Below are 15,269 nucleotides of genomic sequence, written 5' to 3'. Positions count from 1 at the left end.
GGACGCTTGCGTGAAAATGACTCCATTTTTGAACATGAGTGCGAGGAAGGGTTGTGCTGGCAGTGCCTTCTCTAAGTGTGCCATATTCGAGATCCAAAATATTAGATGAGATCACTCCTGCGCACCCCACCGTACTCGAGCGTGGGGATCCCTGAACGAACCCGGTGTTCCCTGATAGGCCATCCCCAGAATACAATCTATCCCATCCCAGCCAAGCAGCTGCTCTGTTGCACGCAGCAGCGGCTGAGCCCGCCGGCTGTCCCACATGGGGGGCTCTGATGCGATGCAGCGGCCTCTGCCCCTCACTGCCGCCTCCTTTTGAGGGTTCCCCAGTCCATCTCGGGCATGATCACCGCAGACTTACCATGCTCGCACCAGTTCCCGTAATGGCCTTTCCCACACCGGCAGGCCCCCGTGACCGGATTGCAGGTCCCCTTGTTTTGGCAAGTGCAGTTCAGCTGACAGTTGGCCCCATATTTCCCTGGGGGGCATCCTGCAGGGAGCATTCCTTTTTATATTACTTACTCGCTGATTTATTTCACAACCGCTTTCCGTCCTTTGAAAACAAGCGTCCCTTATTCCCTGATAGGCTAGCAGTCCGTGTGCAGGATTTTTTAAAAAAATGTGTGGCCCATCATCACTGAGGGGAATCTTTGATCCCGTCTGCATCCCTGGCACCTTAGATTTCTACATGCGGGGGGGTGGGTGATTGAGAAAAGGAGCTGCTCCTGCCTTCACCACACAAGGCCTGTTCTACGTGTGAGTGCCACGTTATCGAATCGTGCCAAATCCTGCACCTTAGGGTGAGCCTGAAAGTCCTTATCCTAAGAAAGGGGGGGGGGGAAATTGAGCATGAGTTGAAATGCCAAAAAAGCAAGCTGCGGGTTCCCCCCCCCTACAAATGGCCTTTTAGAGCAATGTTAGATTCACACAGCATTGTCAAATCCTTCCAGAAAGCTTAAACGATGACCAGTAGCCTGGGGCAGCCTATGGTTAGATTTCCTAGCCTACGAACGGAGCAAGGAAGTGGATTGTCCAGCGGAACTCCAGGAAACTGGAGGATCTGCAGCCACGCAAGCCAGAAAGTCCCAGGATTTGTCTTGCAGGCAGGAGAAATACCTATTTCACAAAAGACCCCGGTCCAGCCGAGCCTGCAGAGACAGGATCCGTCTTCTGGGAGGCAGATTCCTCCATTTTGGCATGCACAGGTCTGACTGCAGTTGGCGCCGTAATGATTTGGGGGGCAACCTGTCGGAGAAGCAACCGAGACAGGCTCAGCCGCAAAGCTGTGGGTCGGACGCGGCTCCCGACTGATGCAAATCCCAGCTGAGCTGGCAGGAGCATCCAAGGTGGCCCCAGTTTTAAGTTTGCATAACGGAACAGCATCCTTCAGTTGGAAGGGACCCGTGAGGTCATCCAGTCTGACCCTCATACAGGAAGCCAGATTCAAGCACCTCAACAAATTGGGACCCAAATTAAAGTGGCTCTTCCTGTTTAAAATCTTTTCCCCCCCTAATGTTTCATTTAAGTGAAGCCGCCTAGAATGAATCTGATGGGTCCGCTTAGCTTCCAAGCTATAATCTTGGGTCTTTATTTTTCTGTTGCCGAACACTTTAAAGTCTCCTGCTGGTGGTGCAAAACTTCTTCTTTTTTTTTTTTTGCAAAGGCCCATTCCTATTCATATATTGCAGATATATAAGGGAGCCAATATGAAGCAACTCACCATTTTCACATCTGGGACCGGTTTTGCCCGGTGGGCAAAGGCAGGAACCAGACACGGGGTGACAGGTGGCGTTTTCGCCGCAGGCACACGGGAGGGCACAGTCGGTGCCATAGCGTCCCCTTGGACAAGCTGGGGGGGGGAGGGAAAGTCCATAATGCCCCTTAGTTGGCCCATCAAATGCACATTGCAGAAAATAAATAAAATAAAACAATAAACAAAGATAATGAAACAAAACAAAATCAACAGAACAGCAAAGTGAAATAAATGAAACGAATAAAGCAAAACAGCAAAAGCATCAGTGACACAATAAAGGCAAATGGAGAACCACAACAAAATACGTACTGAAACAACGAGTGGTATAAAGCGATGAAACAAAAGACTAAAATAATAAATAAAATCATGACAAGCAAGATGAAGCGCAACAAAATTCAGATAAAGATAAACCAAACAAAAATGCTAAAAGGAAAGCAAGAAAATAAAACCATAAAATCAAGCCAAACAAGAAAATAGTAAATAAAAATGCTACAGTGATAGAAGATAAAACTAAATGAAAGCAAGCAAAACAATATATAAATAAAGCAATAAAATAAAATAAAGCAGTGTTTCTCAACCTTAGCAACTTTAAGACATCTGAACTTCCACTCCCAGAATCCCCCAGCCAGCCAGGCTGGCTGGGGGATTCTGGGAGTGGAAGTCCAGACATCTTAAAGTTGCCAGGGTTGAGAAACACTGAAATAATGAAATAATAAATAACACAATAACGTAAAGCAAAACAATAATATAACAAATAAGTAAAGTAACAGGCTACTGTCAGTATAGCCTCTTGAAATGGAAAAGTGGTGCATTTCACTTACCTATGCCACAGTCAGCCCCGATATATCCAGCTGGACACTGGCACGCCCCTGTCGTGGTCATACACTGTCCCCCATTCTTGCACCCACACCTCCTCTCGCAATTCGGCCCGTAGCGCCCCGGCGGGCATTCTGAAAGGACACCCCGAGTTATGCAAACAAATTTTAGCCGGTGGAACAGGCTGCCATATGATGTAGCGGGGTTCCCTTCCCTGGCAGTCTTTAGACAGAGGTGGTGCGTTTGTGGATCCTGCCCTGAGCAAGGGGCTGGACTGGATGACCTCTGAGACACACACACCCCCAACTCTAGGACCCTATGAATTTTTTCCAATAAAGCCTTCCAATTATTGCAGGGCCGAAGACCTCATCACGTCGAAGAAAATGCACCAAGTCTCAAAGGGTTTAATCAGGGATGAATCTTGGAAACGTTGCCTTAAGGCTGGTTGGAACTGGGAAGTATATAACACATTTATTTTATTTTTTTTAAAAGAGCAACCCCTTCCGCCGGCTTGTCCAGACCACGTGGGCAAACCCACCCAAATCCAGTTCAATTCCATTTACGTTTAAATGCGTTTAACTTAAATAAATTTCAACGCATGCAAAATTTAACAAGCAATCAAATAATTCTCCCATTGTGGGATCACGTTTTTTTCTTCTCTTCAGTTTTTAGGCCCCTGAACCGTTCTGGGGCCAAATTATCCAAGACAATTAAATCTTTCCTGCTTGGCTCCTCCCCAACACGGATTCCATATATGCTATCCATGGGGCGGTTCTCCCCGCTTCCCTCCTGTTGCACCCCCAAATCCATTCCCCATCTGCACCCCCATGTAAACTCACTCTGCTGACAGCCGCTGCCATGGTATCCCGGGGCGCACAGGCATTTCCCAGACACCGGGTGGCAGTCCTGGTTCACACCAGCGCACTGGCAAATGCGAGCGCAGTCGAGGCCGAAGGTGCCAGGGGTGCAGGCTGCGGGAGAGAAGCAGATGGGCACCAAGGCATTCCCACCTCCAGAAAAGGAGCACAGAAATTGCCAGGCTTTTCCGAGCGATGGATGGTTGGGCAGGCGTTGGGCATTCTTGGCATCGGGGCATTGAGTATCGCAGGGAAAGATTGCCAGTGGCAAATGAAGCAGCGCTTGGGTGAGCATGTCAAGAGGTCTTTTGGAATTCGCAAATTTCTTTACGCAGATGTGCCTCCATGCGCTGCGATGTATGGACCTTTTGGCCTTTGACTCTGAAGCCCTGCAGGATCCTAGTCTTAACCCTACAAGTAGTCCTCACTTAACAACCGTTCCTTTAGTGACGGTCCAAACTTGCAACAGTGTTGGAAAAAATGACTTACGACCAGTTCTCACGTTTACGACCATCTCAGCGTCCCCACAGCCACGTGATCACAATTTGGGTGCTTGGCAACTGGTTCACATTTATGACCGTTGCAGCGTCCCGTGGTCACGTGATCCCATTTTCAATCGTTCAGCCATTTCCTGGCTGGCTTCTGGCAAGCAAAGTCAATGGGGAACCGTGTGATTTGCTTAACGACTATGTGGTTCACTTAACAACTGTGTGGTTTGCTTAATGACCACTGCAAAAAAGGTCATAAAATCAGGTCAGATTAGCTTAATGACTGCTTCGCTTAGCAACTGAAATTCAGGTCCCAATTGTGGTTGTTAAGCAAGGACTATCTGTACTTCATTCAGGTGGAGAAAGCATCCCTCTTTTTTCTTTTAACTGAAAAGAGGCCAAGTTGGACCCGCACCACCCGGGGGTTGGACTAGATGACCTCTGAGGTCCCTCTCAACTCTCTTCTACGATTGCACATCTTGGTGTCGTGGCACTATTTCTCCCAATGTCTTCCCAACCTCTGAGTTATGAGTCCCCACAGAAAATGTGACATGTTTGCATGCCAAGGTTGATGTGCTGATTTTCCATGGGCAGGATGGGGTTTTATTAGCACGTGCGTGTGAGATTTCCCCCATGTGACTTGGGGCCATGCGCCTCTTGTAGGGGATCCAAAGGGGAGGAGGAAAGGCAAGGTCAAAGAGGAGGAAGGTGGCTTTAACACGATGGAAGAGTCCGAAAGAAAAACAGAGAAAAGAAGGAATGATGCCATCCTTAAAATTCACGTGCTCGTTGCGCGTCTCCAGATCCAAAGGAAATTATCAGGGCCGGACATGAGCAGAGATTCAACCATCTCTCCAGACCTTTGAACTAATCGTCATCAACTGCCAACGTTTTCCAGTTTTTCCACCCCATCAGTGGCAACCGTTGAGTCCTGGATGCCAAAGGGAGTCGTGCCAGAAACAGCTGCCAATCTGGACTTGGATCCTGGCTCAGGTTTTTTTTAATTAATTGAATCCTCTTGGATCAACCTCCCCCCTTGGCCCCACTTCCAAGCGACCAGCACTTGCCAGAAGCCCAGCCAGGCACATTTCTCGCCCACCAATGCAAAACCAGGGTTGCCTCTCGGCCTCTCGGCCTCCAGACTTACGCCGTTCACATCCATGGCCCATGAAGCCGGGGGGGCAGCCACACTGGCCGGTGATGTGGTTGCAAGCAGACCCTTGGCGACAGTCGCACTTCGTGGCACAGTCCTTCCCAAACGAACCGGGCAGGCAGGCTGGGGGGAGCCAAGGGAACAGGGAGAAATCCCAGTTAGGATTTGAGCCGCAAGCCACGCATGTAGAATATCTGTTCATTAATTTCTTTGCATTCATTCATTCATTTGGGGCGACCCTCCCGCAAGGTGGCTTATACCAAAGGAATGAACCAGCCCCCTCTCGTGGATGCTTCCAGTGCTTTTGGCGGGGGTGGACTAGATGACCCTTGGGGTTCCTTCCCATTCTGATCCAAGTCTATAATTCTACAATTCTCTGACCCCAAAACCAAGATGCAAAGCAAAAGGCTATAGAACGGTGCTTCTCAACCGTGGTGACTTTAAGCCGTGTGGACTTCAACTCCCAGAATTCCCCTGGCTGGGGAATTCTGGGAGTTGAAGTCCACACGGCTTAAAGTCGCCACGGTTGAGGAACTCTGCTGTAGGAGCTTTAAAAAGCACCTCTAAAAATGTGAAAATCCCAGCTCCAACAGAAACACACTCAACCAGACACTTTTGGACTGAATAAAGGGAGAATTTGGGGCTTTCTTAAAATTTGGCATTACGGGACCTGATGCAGATAACCCCAGAGCATATGCAGACTTCCTAAGTCTTGCCCCCAAAGGGTTATTCAGACAGGGACAACCCGCTTTCAGCCTTCACCTTTCTCACAACGGGACCCTCGCCATCCTGGGGGGCAGTCACACGCCCCTGTGATGTGATTGCAGGAGACCCCGTCTTCACAGTCACACGTTTTCTCACACCCTTTCCCATGCGTGCCTTCGGGGCAGGCTGGAAAGAAAGGAGGAGTCCCCCATTAGAAAGGCAGTTCGATTAATCGCCTCAATTAATCAGGCAGCCTGATTTTTCCTTTTATTTATTTATTTTTTTAAAGATTGACAAATATGGCTCTCTTGCAATTCTGTTCGCAGAAGAGGCCTCCCTTTTCCTGACAGCCAGACTAGAGAGTAGGCAGAAGAGGCATGCTCCTTCTCTGCCCAGGAATGCATCTCTCATTCTGAAGACAACTCAAAAGAGATAGCTTATAAGTCTTACAAGCCCTGCAAAAAAAAAAAACAAACCCAGAGATGCCTGGATGGGGGACCACCAGGTGCTCACACCCTCCTCTCTAGCTCACCAGCTCCAATTTCAACTGATTGTCAAGAAGTTTAGCCAAACAGCCGGGATGCACTTTCCAAAGCAAAGATGCAACCGGAACAGCGACTTCTCTCGGAAGCAGCCACCAAGGTGCTCCCCAAAGTGTAGAAATTGGTCACGATCCTTGTCCCCAAAGTATCCACCATTATAATTCAGACATACTTGGCTTTCCACCAGCATCTCAGGCCCGATAAATCCCAATCCGATCCCTCACTCCGTGCATTTGATCCATCTCATTTTGAAAGCACTGGACCACCTCTCCCACCAGCCACAAAGGAAAAAATCCAATGCCATTACGACTTACCACTCTCACACTTCTCACCAGTCCAGCCATCACGGCAAAGGCAATGTCCACTCTGCCAGTCACACTGGCCTCCATTTACACAGTCGCAGCTTTTTGGCAACCTGGACCGTATTTTCCTTGGACACACTCTAAACAAAAGAGACATTTCTGGTACAGCCCTTCTGGGACTGTACCATTTCAAACAGGGACGGGGGGGTGTCTTAATTTGAAGGCTGCCTCAAGGCCCAAACCCCAGAAAACTAAATAAAGGTAATGCTTGTGGAAAAGTAGCAGCTAAGGTTCACAAAGGATAGTCTTTATCCTTACACCCTTATTTTCTAAGTGCAGGGAGCAAAGGAACTGCAGCCTTTCAAGATACACAGCCCCAGCTTGTCTTAACTTTGTGCATCTGTAAAAAAACACATCCCAGTCACATTTTCATGGAAATCCCTGCTAATGCAAGGTATACATACTTCTGTTTTAATGCAAATTATGCACAGGTATATTTAAATGCAAATAGGAAGAATTTCCTTCTCTGCATAGTCCCCCCCCATATATATAAATATAAATATATCCACACACATACACACATACATCTACATATATTTGCTCCTGGCATTCTTCCAGTTCCTGCATAGGAACTGGATAAAAGCATGTTCCCAGTTAATCTTATTCCGTAGGAAGTTAGGAAAAGAAAGCAACATCAAAATGATAAAATTCTCGTAGGAGAAATGCACCCGTGCCTGTCAACTTTTTTTTTTAATCCCATTTGCAAGGGGAACCAGGAAAGAATGAACTGAAGGGAAGTGAATGTGCCGGGTGCGGGGTTGGACTAGATGTCCTCTAAGGCCCCCATCCTTTCTGTCTAGAATTCTCAGTCAGACTTCTGTCCTCATCCAGAGGGGAGGAGGTGGGGGGGATTAAAGGCCAAACGCCTTTTTCTTACCCAGCTCGCAAGCCAATCCGACCCACCCTTCCGGACACGTGCAGCGGCCCAAAACCAGATCGCAGGTCCCGCCGTTCTGACAGAGACACTCTTGCTGGCAGGCAAGTCCGTAGAATCCCGGCGGACATCCTGTGGGAGAAGAAGAGAAACTGGTCCCAAAGGGGAGAGAAAACAGGCCAGGGGAAGATCCAAGCGCCTGAACGGAATATTTCTCATCCGGTTGGACAAAATACCTTGCTGGCAGGTGGTGCCCACCCATCCCGGTGCACAGAGGCATTGCCCTGTGGCGGGGTGGCACGAGGCTCCGTTCGCACAGTGACACTCCTGGCTGCAGTTCTCGCCATAGTGGTGAGCTGGACAAGCTGTGGAGAGAGAGACCCCGGTGAGCGCGCCTTTGGCTCTGGCCGGCCGAGGGGAAGGTGCTGTTTTCACATGCAGCGGCCGGCAGACGCACTCTGGTTGCAGCGCGGCCCGATCCAGCCTGCGGCACAGCGGCAGTGGCCCGTCACAGGATCGCAGCGGGCCCCGTTGAGGCAGCGACAGGCATGCCGGCACTCCATGCCGTAAAAGCCATTGGGACAAGCTGAGGAAAGAGAAGTGGAAGATCTTAGCCCTGGGGGAGACGCATGCATTCGATTCAGATGTGTAGCCTTCCCGGTCAAACCAGTGACTCTGAGGGGGATTTGGGTCAGCCTTGCGAGGTAGTCCAGCCAAGAAGCACACCCAGGAATACTAGCTCTATCTTTAAGATTACACTGACAGAATCTTGCAAGATTGAAAGTATTTTTTCCCTCCTGTCCTTTTACTCTCTGGAAAACTAGGGAGGGCCCCTTCTGAGACGCTTCCCATGCCCCTTTTCTTTCTGTGGGCTCAGCCGCTTCTTATCTGGCCATTGCCTAGTCTGCAGCTCTTCCTCCTGTCTCCCAAGGTCGTTCCCACAGACCATCACAATTTGCAACCGAAGCAGAAACCTTTCTCTCTCACAAAGGCCAGAGGCTGGCGTAACGGGAGCACATTAGGCTACACGCTGAGACACACAACAAAAAAAGGGAGGTGTCCTTACTCCGCTCACAAAATGTTCCTCTCCAGCCTGGAGTGCAAGTACAGACGCCGCTGACGTGGTCACAGGCTCCGTGGTGGTCACACTGGCATCGCTGGTGGCAGCTGGGGCCAAACCAGCCTTCGGGACACTCTTGGGAGGAAGAAGAGGAAAGCGGGGAAGCCAGGAAGGAAGAAAAGTGAAAGTGAAAGCCAACGTAAGGGAGGAGGAAGGAAAAGGGAGGGAGGAATTAAAACAGAAAGGAAGGAAGGATTATAAAAAACCCAGAGCACCAAAAATCTGCTGGCAGACCTGTCTTTTGCCTGAGAAGATGAACCCCCAATGTGTGGATTTCGACACCCACAACTCCCAACCACAGCCGTGCTAGCTGGGGAATTGTGGGAATTCACATCCCAGCCCCCCCCAGCCGAAGGCCGCCCAGCTTGGGGAAGTCAGCCTCAGCAGCCTCCTTCCACCCGACGCGAGGTGAGCCAGGCGGCTCAGGGCGAACGGGCCCTGCAGAGGTGCGCTCACTCTGGTCGCAGCGCACGCCGACGTAGCCGGCTTCGCAGAGGCACTGCCCGGTTGTGGCGCTGCAGACGCCATCATCCCCAGAACAGTCACAAGCGTGGGCACAGTCGGGACCCCAGCGGCCCGGGTCACAGGCTGGAAAAAGACAAGGGAAGAACAGTTGCAATCGTGCACAGGAAACAAAGAGAAAGAATCAGACCATTTACGTCTAAGACAATGTTTCTCAACCTCGGCAACTTTTAAGATGTGTGGACTTCGACTCCCAGAATTCCCAGCCAGCCATGCTCCTCCTCCATGGGGAATTCTGGGAGTTGAAGTCCACGCATCTTAAAGTTGCCGAGGTTGAGAAACACTAAGCGCAAGTGACGGGGGCCTCATCCCTTCCTCTTTTTCCTTCGTTATTTCTTTTTGCAAAAAAATAAGCAGCTGGGATTGAAAGCTTGGTTCAATTAAAAGATAAAAAAGGGTGTCTTTTCATCAGTTCCATTTTAAAGCACAAATATGATCAGCCTGGTACATTCAGTGGCACCCACACCGTGGCAGTATGTTTAATTAAAGTATCTACTGATTTTCCCAATTGAGACCTTTGGAATTAAACTGCTGAGTCTGAAAAAATGTGACCAGACCCTTGATATTTTGCTATTTTTCCTACAAAATGGGAGAGGGTGTCCACATCAACCCCAAATATCCAACAGGTCTTAGATTATGTCTTATTGGATGGAGATGATAGATAGATAGATGATAGATAGATAGATAGATAGATAGATAGATAGATAGATAGATAGATAGATAGATAGAATGTCTGTATTCAAATTTATTGTATTATTGCAATTACACAAGGCTTAACTAAATGGTGGCATTTATTGGAAACAATCCTAGGACACTGAAGCCTAATTTAAAGCACCCTCCTTGCATTTCAGTGGCTTGAAATTATGTTTCTACAACGTCCTGCAATTGTTAATACGTTGCTCCGTGAATTAACTCCATTTTAAGAAAGGATGAAACGGTTTTACTGTAGCTGGTCGCGTTCTTGGGGATTATATTCCTAGAGCATGGAAAACGATCTTTGGATAAAGAAGGTGGATTTTTGGGGAGCTCCGTGGCCTGAAAAACTTCAGTGCTGGAGAGCGAAGTAGATGATCTCAACTCCTCAGTATTTGCAGAATGTCACCATCTTAATTCCTTTTTCTTTTTCACCTCTTTGGCACCGATAGCCAGTCCACCCAGGGGCGCAGCTACACTTCCCCATTTCGGGGTCACAGTCCCCTCCGTTGTCACAGTTACACTGAAGTTGGCATCCTTGCCCAAACCAGCCAGGTGGGCAGACTGAAAGGGAAAACAGGAGAAAAATAGTGGAATTATCTGTTGAAAAGAAGGTCAGAAATCATTTACATGTTTCTAAACTTCCTTCCTTCCTTCCTTCCTTCCTTCCTTCCTTCCTTCCTTCCTTCTATCCCTCCCTCCTTCCATCCAAGCTTCTGGTTATCTCTCTCCTCCCTCCCTCCCTCCGTCCCTCCCTCCCTCTGTATATCTCCTTCCTTCCTTTCCTCCCTCGCTCCCTCCCTCCCTCCCTCTGGTTATCTCCCTCCTCCCTCCCTCCCTCTGGTTATCTCTGTCCTTCCTTCCTTCCTCCCTCCCTCCCTCCCAGCTTCTGGTTATCTCCCTCCTCCCTCCTCCCTCCTCCTCCGGTTATCTCCTTCCTTCCTTCCTTCCTTCCTTCCTTCCTTCCTTCTATCCCTCCCTCCTTCCATCCAAGCTTCTGGTTATCTCTCTCCTCCCTCCCTCCGTCCCTCCCTCCCTCCCTCTGTATATCTCCTTCCTTCCTTTCCTCCCTCCCTCCCTCCGGTTATCTCCTTCCTTCCTTCCTTCCTTCCTTCCTTCCTTCCTTCCTTCCTTCCTTCCTTCCCTCCCTCCCTCCCTCCCTCCCTCCCTCCCTCCCAGCTTCTGGTTATCTCCCTCCTCCCTCCCTCCCTCTGGTTATCTCCTTCCTTCCTTCCCTCCCTCCCTCCCTCCCTCTGGTTATCTGGTTGTAAAGGGATTTAGAGATGTTTGAAGGCACGGGGGGCCAACGGTTTGGTCAAAACTATCAAGATGGTGGCCACCATGGTGTGATGGGCAAAGCGATGAACACACCTTCGTGGCCACCATCTTGATCTTTTTTGGGCAGACCCCACGGCCAGCGTTGGTTTTGGAGAAGGTGTTCAAGCATTGTTAAGTGTTGGAGACGAGGTTACACAGTCCTGAGATGGAGGGAAGGGGAAGAATTTGAGGATTTGAGGAAGAAACTCAAATTAATCCCACCTTGATTTTGTTGAGTATAAGAGAGAGACTTTCAAGGTTCTGTTATTTTTACCCTACAAGAATAAAATAGCATTCATGGAGTTCCTGCAGTGTCTGTTTCTTGACCTGGCCAACCTCCATGGCCTGACAACGATGGCCAAAAGATCGAGAAGGTGGCCAAATCCTAGGACTTCCAAGTAGTGTCTCATCCAATGACTAATCAGACCTGATACTGCATAATTTCTAAGGCCAGTTACCCAGGTTGATGGGTGATATTAAACTCTACCCATCCACATCATTTTTCTCTCCATCAAGGCAGAAAGAGCTATCTCTACCAAAAAAGACAAAGAACTGGAAGATTCTGTTGAGTTGGAGAACAGTACAGGATGGATGAATCATTATGTAAATATAGGTAACATGATTCTTTTTTTTTTCTAGGAGGAGAAAAACAATTTTAAGTGGTGAAACAGACAAAAAGGAAAGAAAGGAGGGAGCCAAACACTGTCATTAAACCCCTATTCTCCCAGGGCAGTTCAGAAACAGTAAACTGTTGGGTGTAACATGTAGTTCGGCAGCTTATTCTTGGAGGTGCTCCAAAGTTTCCTGCGATTGGTAGGTAGTTCACCAAGCTACAACCCTAATTTGGGATAAGAGACAGGGAGCTCATAAAAAGAGCAAAAGTGCCCCCACCCCCAAATTTGGGGACCTTACAGAGACAAAAGGATGGAAGCCACCTTGAAGTTGTGGTTGCATTCTCTCAACATCTCTAGGCCTCAAGTGCAAGAAAGGCCCCAGCTGCTGGCTCCAAGCCAACACAAGGGAGCCCGCAACTTACTCTCTTCACAACGGCTCCCTGTGTATCCAGGGGGGCATAAGCAAGCACCAGTGGTGGGATCACAATGGGCATTATTCTGGCATTCTGGACAAAGTTGCTGGCAGCCATCTCCCCAGTGGCCTTCAGGACAATCTGGAGAAGAAAGAGAAAGGTGATGCGGGCATGGCCGAGTGTCGGATTGATCAATTGATCCCTAGCCACATCCCATAACAGACCTTTGGCCCAGCCTTGGCCTACATGTGAACTCCACTTCCATACAGACAAATCGATCTGTATCTCATTCCAGCTCCATCATCATCCGTCATCAAACCAGACAGAAAACACCTTGGCCAATGTGATCTTCCAGTTAAGTTAATGGTGCTGTCCTTAATAATTTAAGCCCGGCTTACGTGACCTTCTGCGATTAGACAAGATCTAGTTCCTTTCTTTTTTATTCAGAGTCAACTGTTTCTCAAGGATTAAAGGTTGCAAGGCGTATTTGAAAGATCCAGGGATGGAAATATAATTATTCAATTTACACCGTGGGATGACTCCAGTTTGAAAACAGCAGGTGAGTCTTTCCTTCTTTCTTAATTCATAGGCTATTTCTGCCTTAACTAAGCTAGTCACTCGTCAAGTTTTTTAAACTGTAAGGGTTACTGCGAGAGATATCTGTATTACTCAGAACAATTTCAATTTGGTGATGGCCCTGATTTACTCTCCCCACTGAAACAGGTTCTGATTATTCCATTAAAAAATAAACAATCAAAGCATATAGCTAAACGGGTGGTTAGACATTTGTGAGGATTTTGGAATAAGAAATCGGTGTTTAAAGAATATTAAGTATGTTCCTCACAGTCTTGAAATGAGATCAGTTCAACAAAAGATGTTTATTTAGAAAATATTTCAAAAGGGTTGACTGGTTGACTTATGTTGGAAGTATAAACTGATGACCAACTTACTCCAGTATTGCCCTGTTTTGATTTAATATCCATTTAATCTAGTTTTGGAAAGACAAACATGGTTTAAAATTGTAAATGGGATTCTGAACCATATAGCCAAAAGGTTGAATCTAGCATTATAGAATTACAGAATTATAGAGTTACAGAATTACAGAATTATAGAATTACAGAGTTATAGAATTACAGAATTACAGAGTTATAGAATTACAGAGTTACAGAATTACAGAATTATAGAATTACAGAGTTATAGAATTACAGAATTACAGATCTACTGATTGCGCTTTTCACAATAAAAAAACTACACCAGCCCAAATTTACAATCATAGGCCAGCAAGATATAATGGAGAGATCAATCAATATTACTTTGTGTGGTCAAGGTTGAATTCTGTGCTTAAAAACAGAACCATTTTCTGCAGCCACCATAATCTGTTTTTGACCTTTTTCTGTTTCTTTAATTTCTTTGGCTATTTCCCCTCTCCCTCTCTCACTGAATATTAAAGCAAATTTTAAATGGTATTCAAAAGAGTGACATTTCTCCGTGTTTTTTTCTTTAAAGGAAAACCTTGCAAAACATTATTTCAAGTGCATTTAGTATCAATTTTCTCAAGATAGGCATTTCAGCGCTTGGGAGTAGCTATGCCGCTCTTGATCAGCAATTCAGCGCATGGTTTGATTTAGTTAGATCAGCAAGAACAGTGGTGTATTTATCAAGAGGAGTGACTACATTTGGATCCACACGTTAATTGAAGAGCTACAGATTTGATTTAGGAGTTTTCAAGACCAAAATGGTTCTATTGCTTGATCTCCCACTTTTTCCATGGGATTTATCTGTTCCTGTTGTAATGCAGTGGTGGGAAGTTTATAAAATGGGAACAGTGGAACCTCCAGAGACAGGATTCTCTCAGCTCACCTTGGTCACAAGTCACCCAGTCTTCCCAGCTACACAGTGGCATTCCCCAGTGAACCGACTGCAAGATGAACCATTACAGGAACAGGAGTGAAGGCAATTTACTCCAAATTTCCCTTCAGGGCACGCTGCCAAAGCAAAAAAAAAAATGAAGCATTTTTAAATATCTCTCCTTGTGCCGTGCTGAACAAAAGCCTAGCTTTGCCACCCTGATTATGGCCAAAAATTAGATCAATTTTATGGATTTATTAATATATTTCAAATTTATTCCCCGCCCAGAGTCATTCTCTGAGTGAGATGGGCGAGGAATCAATCTGACATGTAAATAAATAAAACACATAAAAATCCAGAAGATTGCTTAATCCATTAATTAATCCATTCTCTGTCTCCTTTGACTAGCTAGCGAGCAGCGTCCCGTCGGGAATCGAAGCGGCCCGCAAACTTTGCAAATGCATTTCAGGAAATAAATGCCCCTGTCCTTCAACATCTGAAAGATCCATACAGTCCTAGAGAAAAATCACGGTATAAACTTAGCATCGCGTAAATATAATAAATGCCCGAATATAAATGTAAGAAATGCAACGGTAAAAGTGAGTTAGAGAATTGGGTCAAAAGGAGTCTGTGTAAACAAGGCAAGGCATGAGATTGCACTGAGTACAGTATACAAGCAATTGGATTATCATAGAAGCCTAGAGGTGGGAGGGATCTTCGAGGTCATCTAGTCCAACCGCTGCTCAGTGCAGATTTTCTACAGCATCTGAAGACCTCACCAGTTCAAGTGGCAGCATGTTCCACTGACTGACAACATGACCAGTCAGGCAGGTCCTCCAGATATCTACCCTGAACCTCTTTCTTTATAATTTTGACCCTCTTGTTCTGGTTCTGCCCTCTGGGGCCATACAGAATAAATCCTAACCCCCTTCTACGTTACAACCTTGGTTGCTCAGATTTCCCAATGCAAGGCGAGCTTTGCAGCAGAGGCCTACCCTGGTTTTGTCCTGAAGCACTGGCAATTTATTTATTTATTTGTTCATTTTATTGTATTTTTCCATAGCCCATCTCAAAAACGACTCTGGGCAGTTTGACTTGAGAGATCTGGAAAGCATGAAAAAAGTTTTTAAGAAATAATGCGGGGCAAGCAGGTGGATGCTCAGGTTTAGATAGCAAAAACTGAAAACAA

General features: G+C 47.0%; 1 protein-coding gene across 1 annotated transcript in view; it reads right to left on the bottom strand.

Annotated features, from left to right (window-relative positions):
• The window catches only part of MEGF6 (multiple EGF like domains 6), a 39,423-nt gene that overhangs the window by 4,192 nt on the left and 19,962 nt on the right, over positions 1-15,269 (bottom strand). Inside the window, exons 14-31 of the mRNA XM_063317675.1 lie at positions 14,109-14,217; positions 12,631-12,638; positions 12,242-12,373; positions 10,324-10,452; positions 9,130-9,261; positions 8,620-8,748; positions 8,011-8,139; positions 7,790-7,918; positions 7,557-7,685; positions 6,632-6,757; positions 5,833-5,961; positions 5,065-5,193; positions 3,412-3,543; positions 2,578-2,706; positions 1,724-1,852; positions 971-1,248; positions 758-824; positions 365-493 (exon numbers count right to left, since the gene is read on the bottom strand). Coding sequence (XP_063173745.1) covers positions 365-493; positions 758-824; positions 971-1,248; positions 1,724-1,852; positions 2,578-2,706; positions 3,412-3,543; positions 5,065-5,193; positions 5,833-5,961; positions 6,632-6,757; positions 7,557-7,685; positions 7,790-7,918; positions 8,011-8,139; positions 8,620-8,748; positions 9,130-9,261; positions 10,324-10,452; positions 12,242-12,373; positions 12,631-12,638; positions 14,109-14,217 — 2,274 coding nt within the window. The remainder of the gene's footprint in view (positions 1-364; positions 494-757; positions 825-970; positions 1,249-1,723; positions 1,853-2,577; positions 2,707-3,411; positions 3,544-5,064; positions 5,194-5,832; positions 5,962-6,631; positions 6,758-7,556; positions 7,686-7,789; positions 7,919-8,010; positions 8,140-8,619; positions 8,749-9,129; positions 9,262-10,323; positions 10,453-12,241; positions 12,374-12,630; positions 12,639-14,108; positions 14,218-15,269) is intronic.

This window comes from Candoia aspera, chromosome 18 (genome assembly GCF_035149785.1).
Source record: "Candoia aspera isolate rCanAsp1 chromosome 18, rCanAsp1.hap2, whole genome shotgun sequence".
Lineage (NCBI taxonomy): Eukaryota > Metazoa > Chordata > Lepidosauria > Squamata > Boidae > Candoia > Candoia aspera.
Note: the sequence above shows the minus strand (reverse complement) of the source record. Positions and strands in the feature narration are given on the sequence as shown.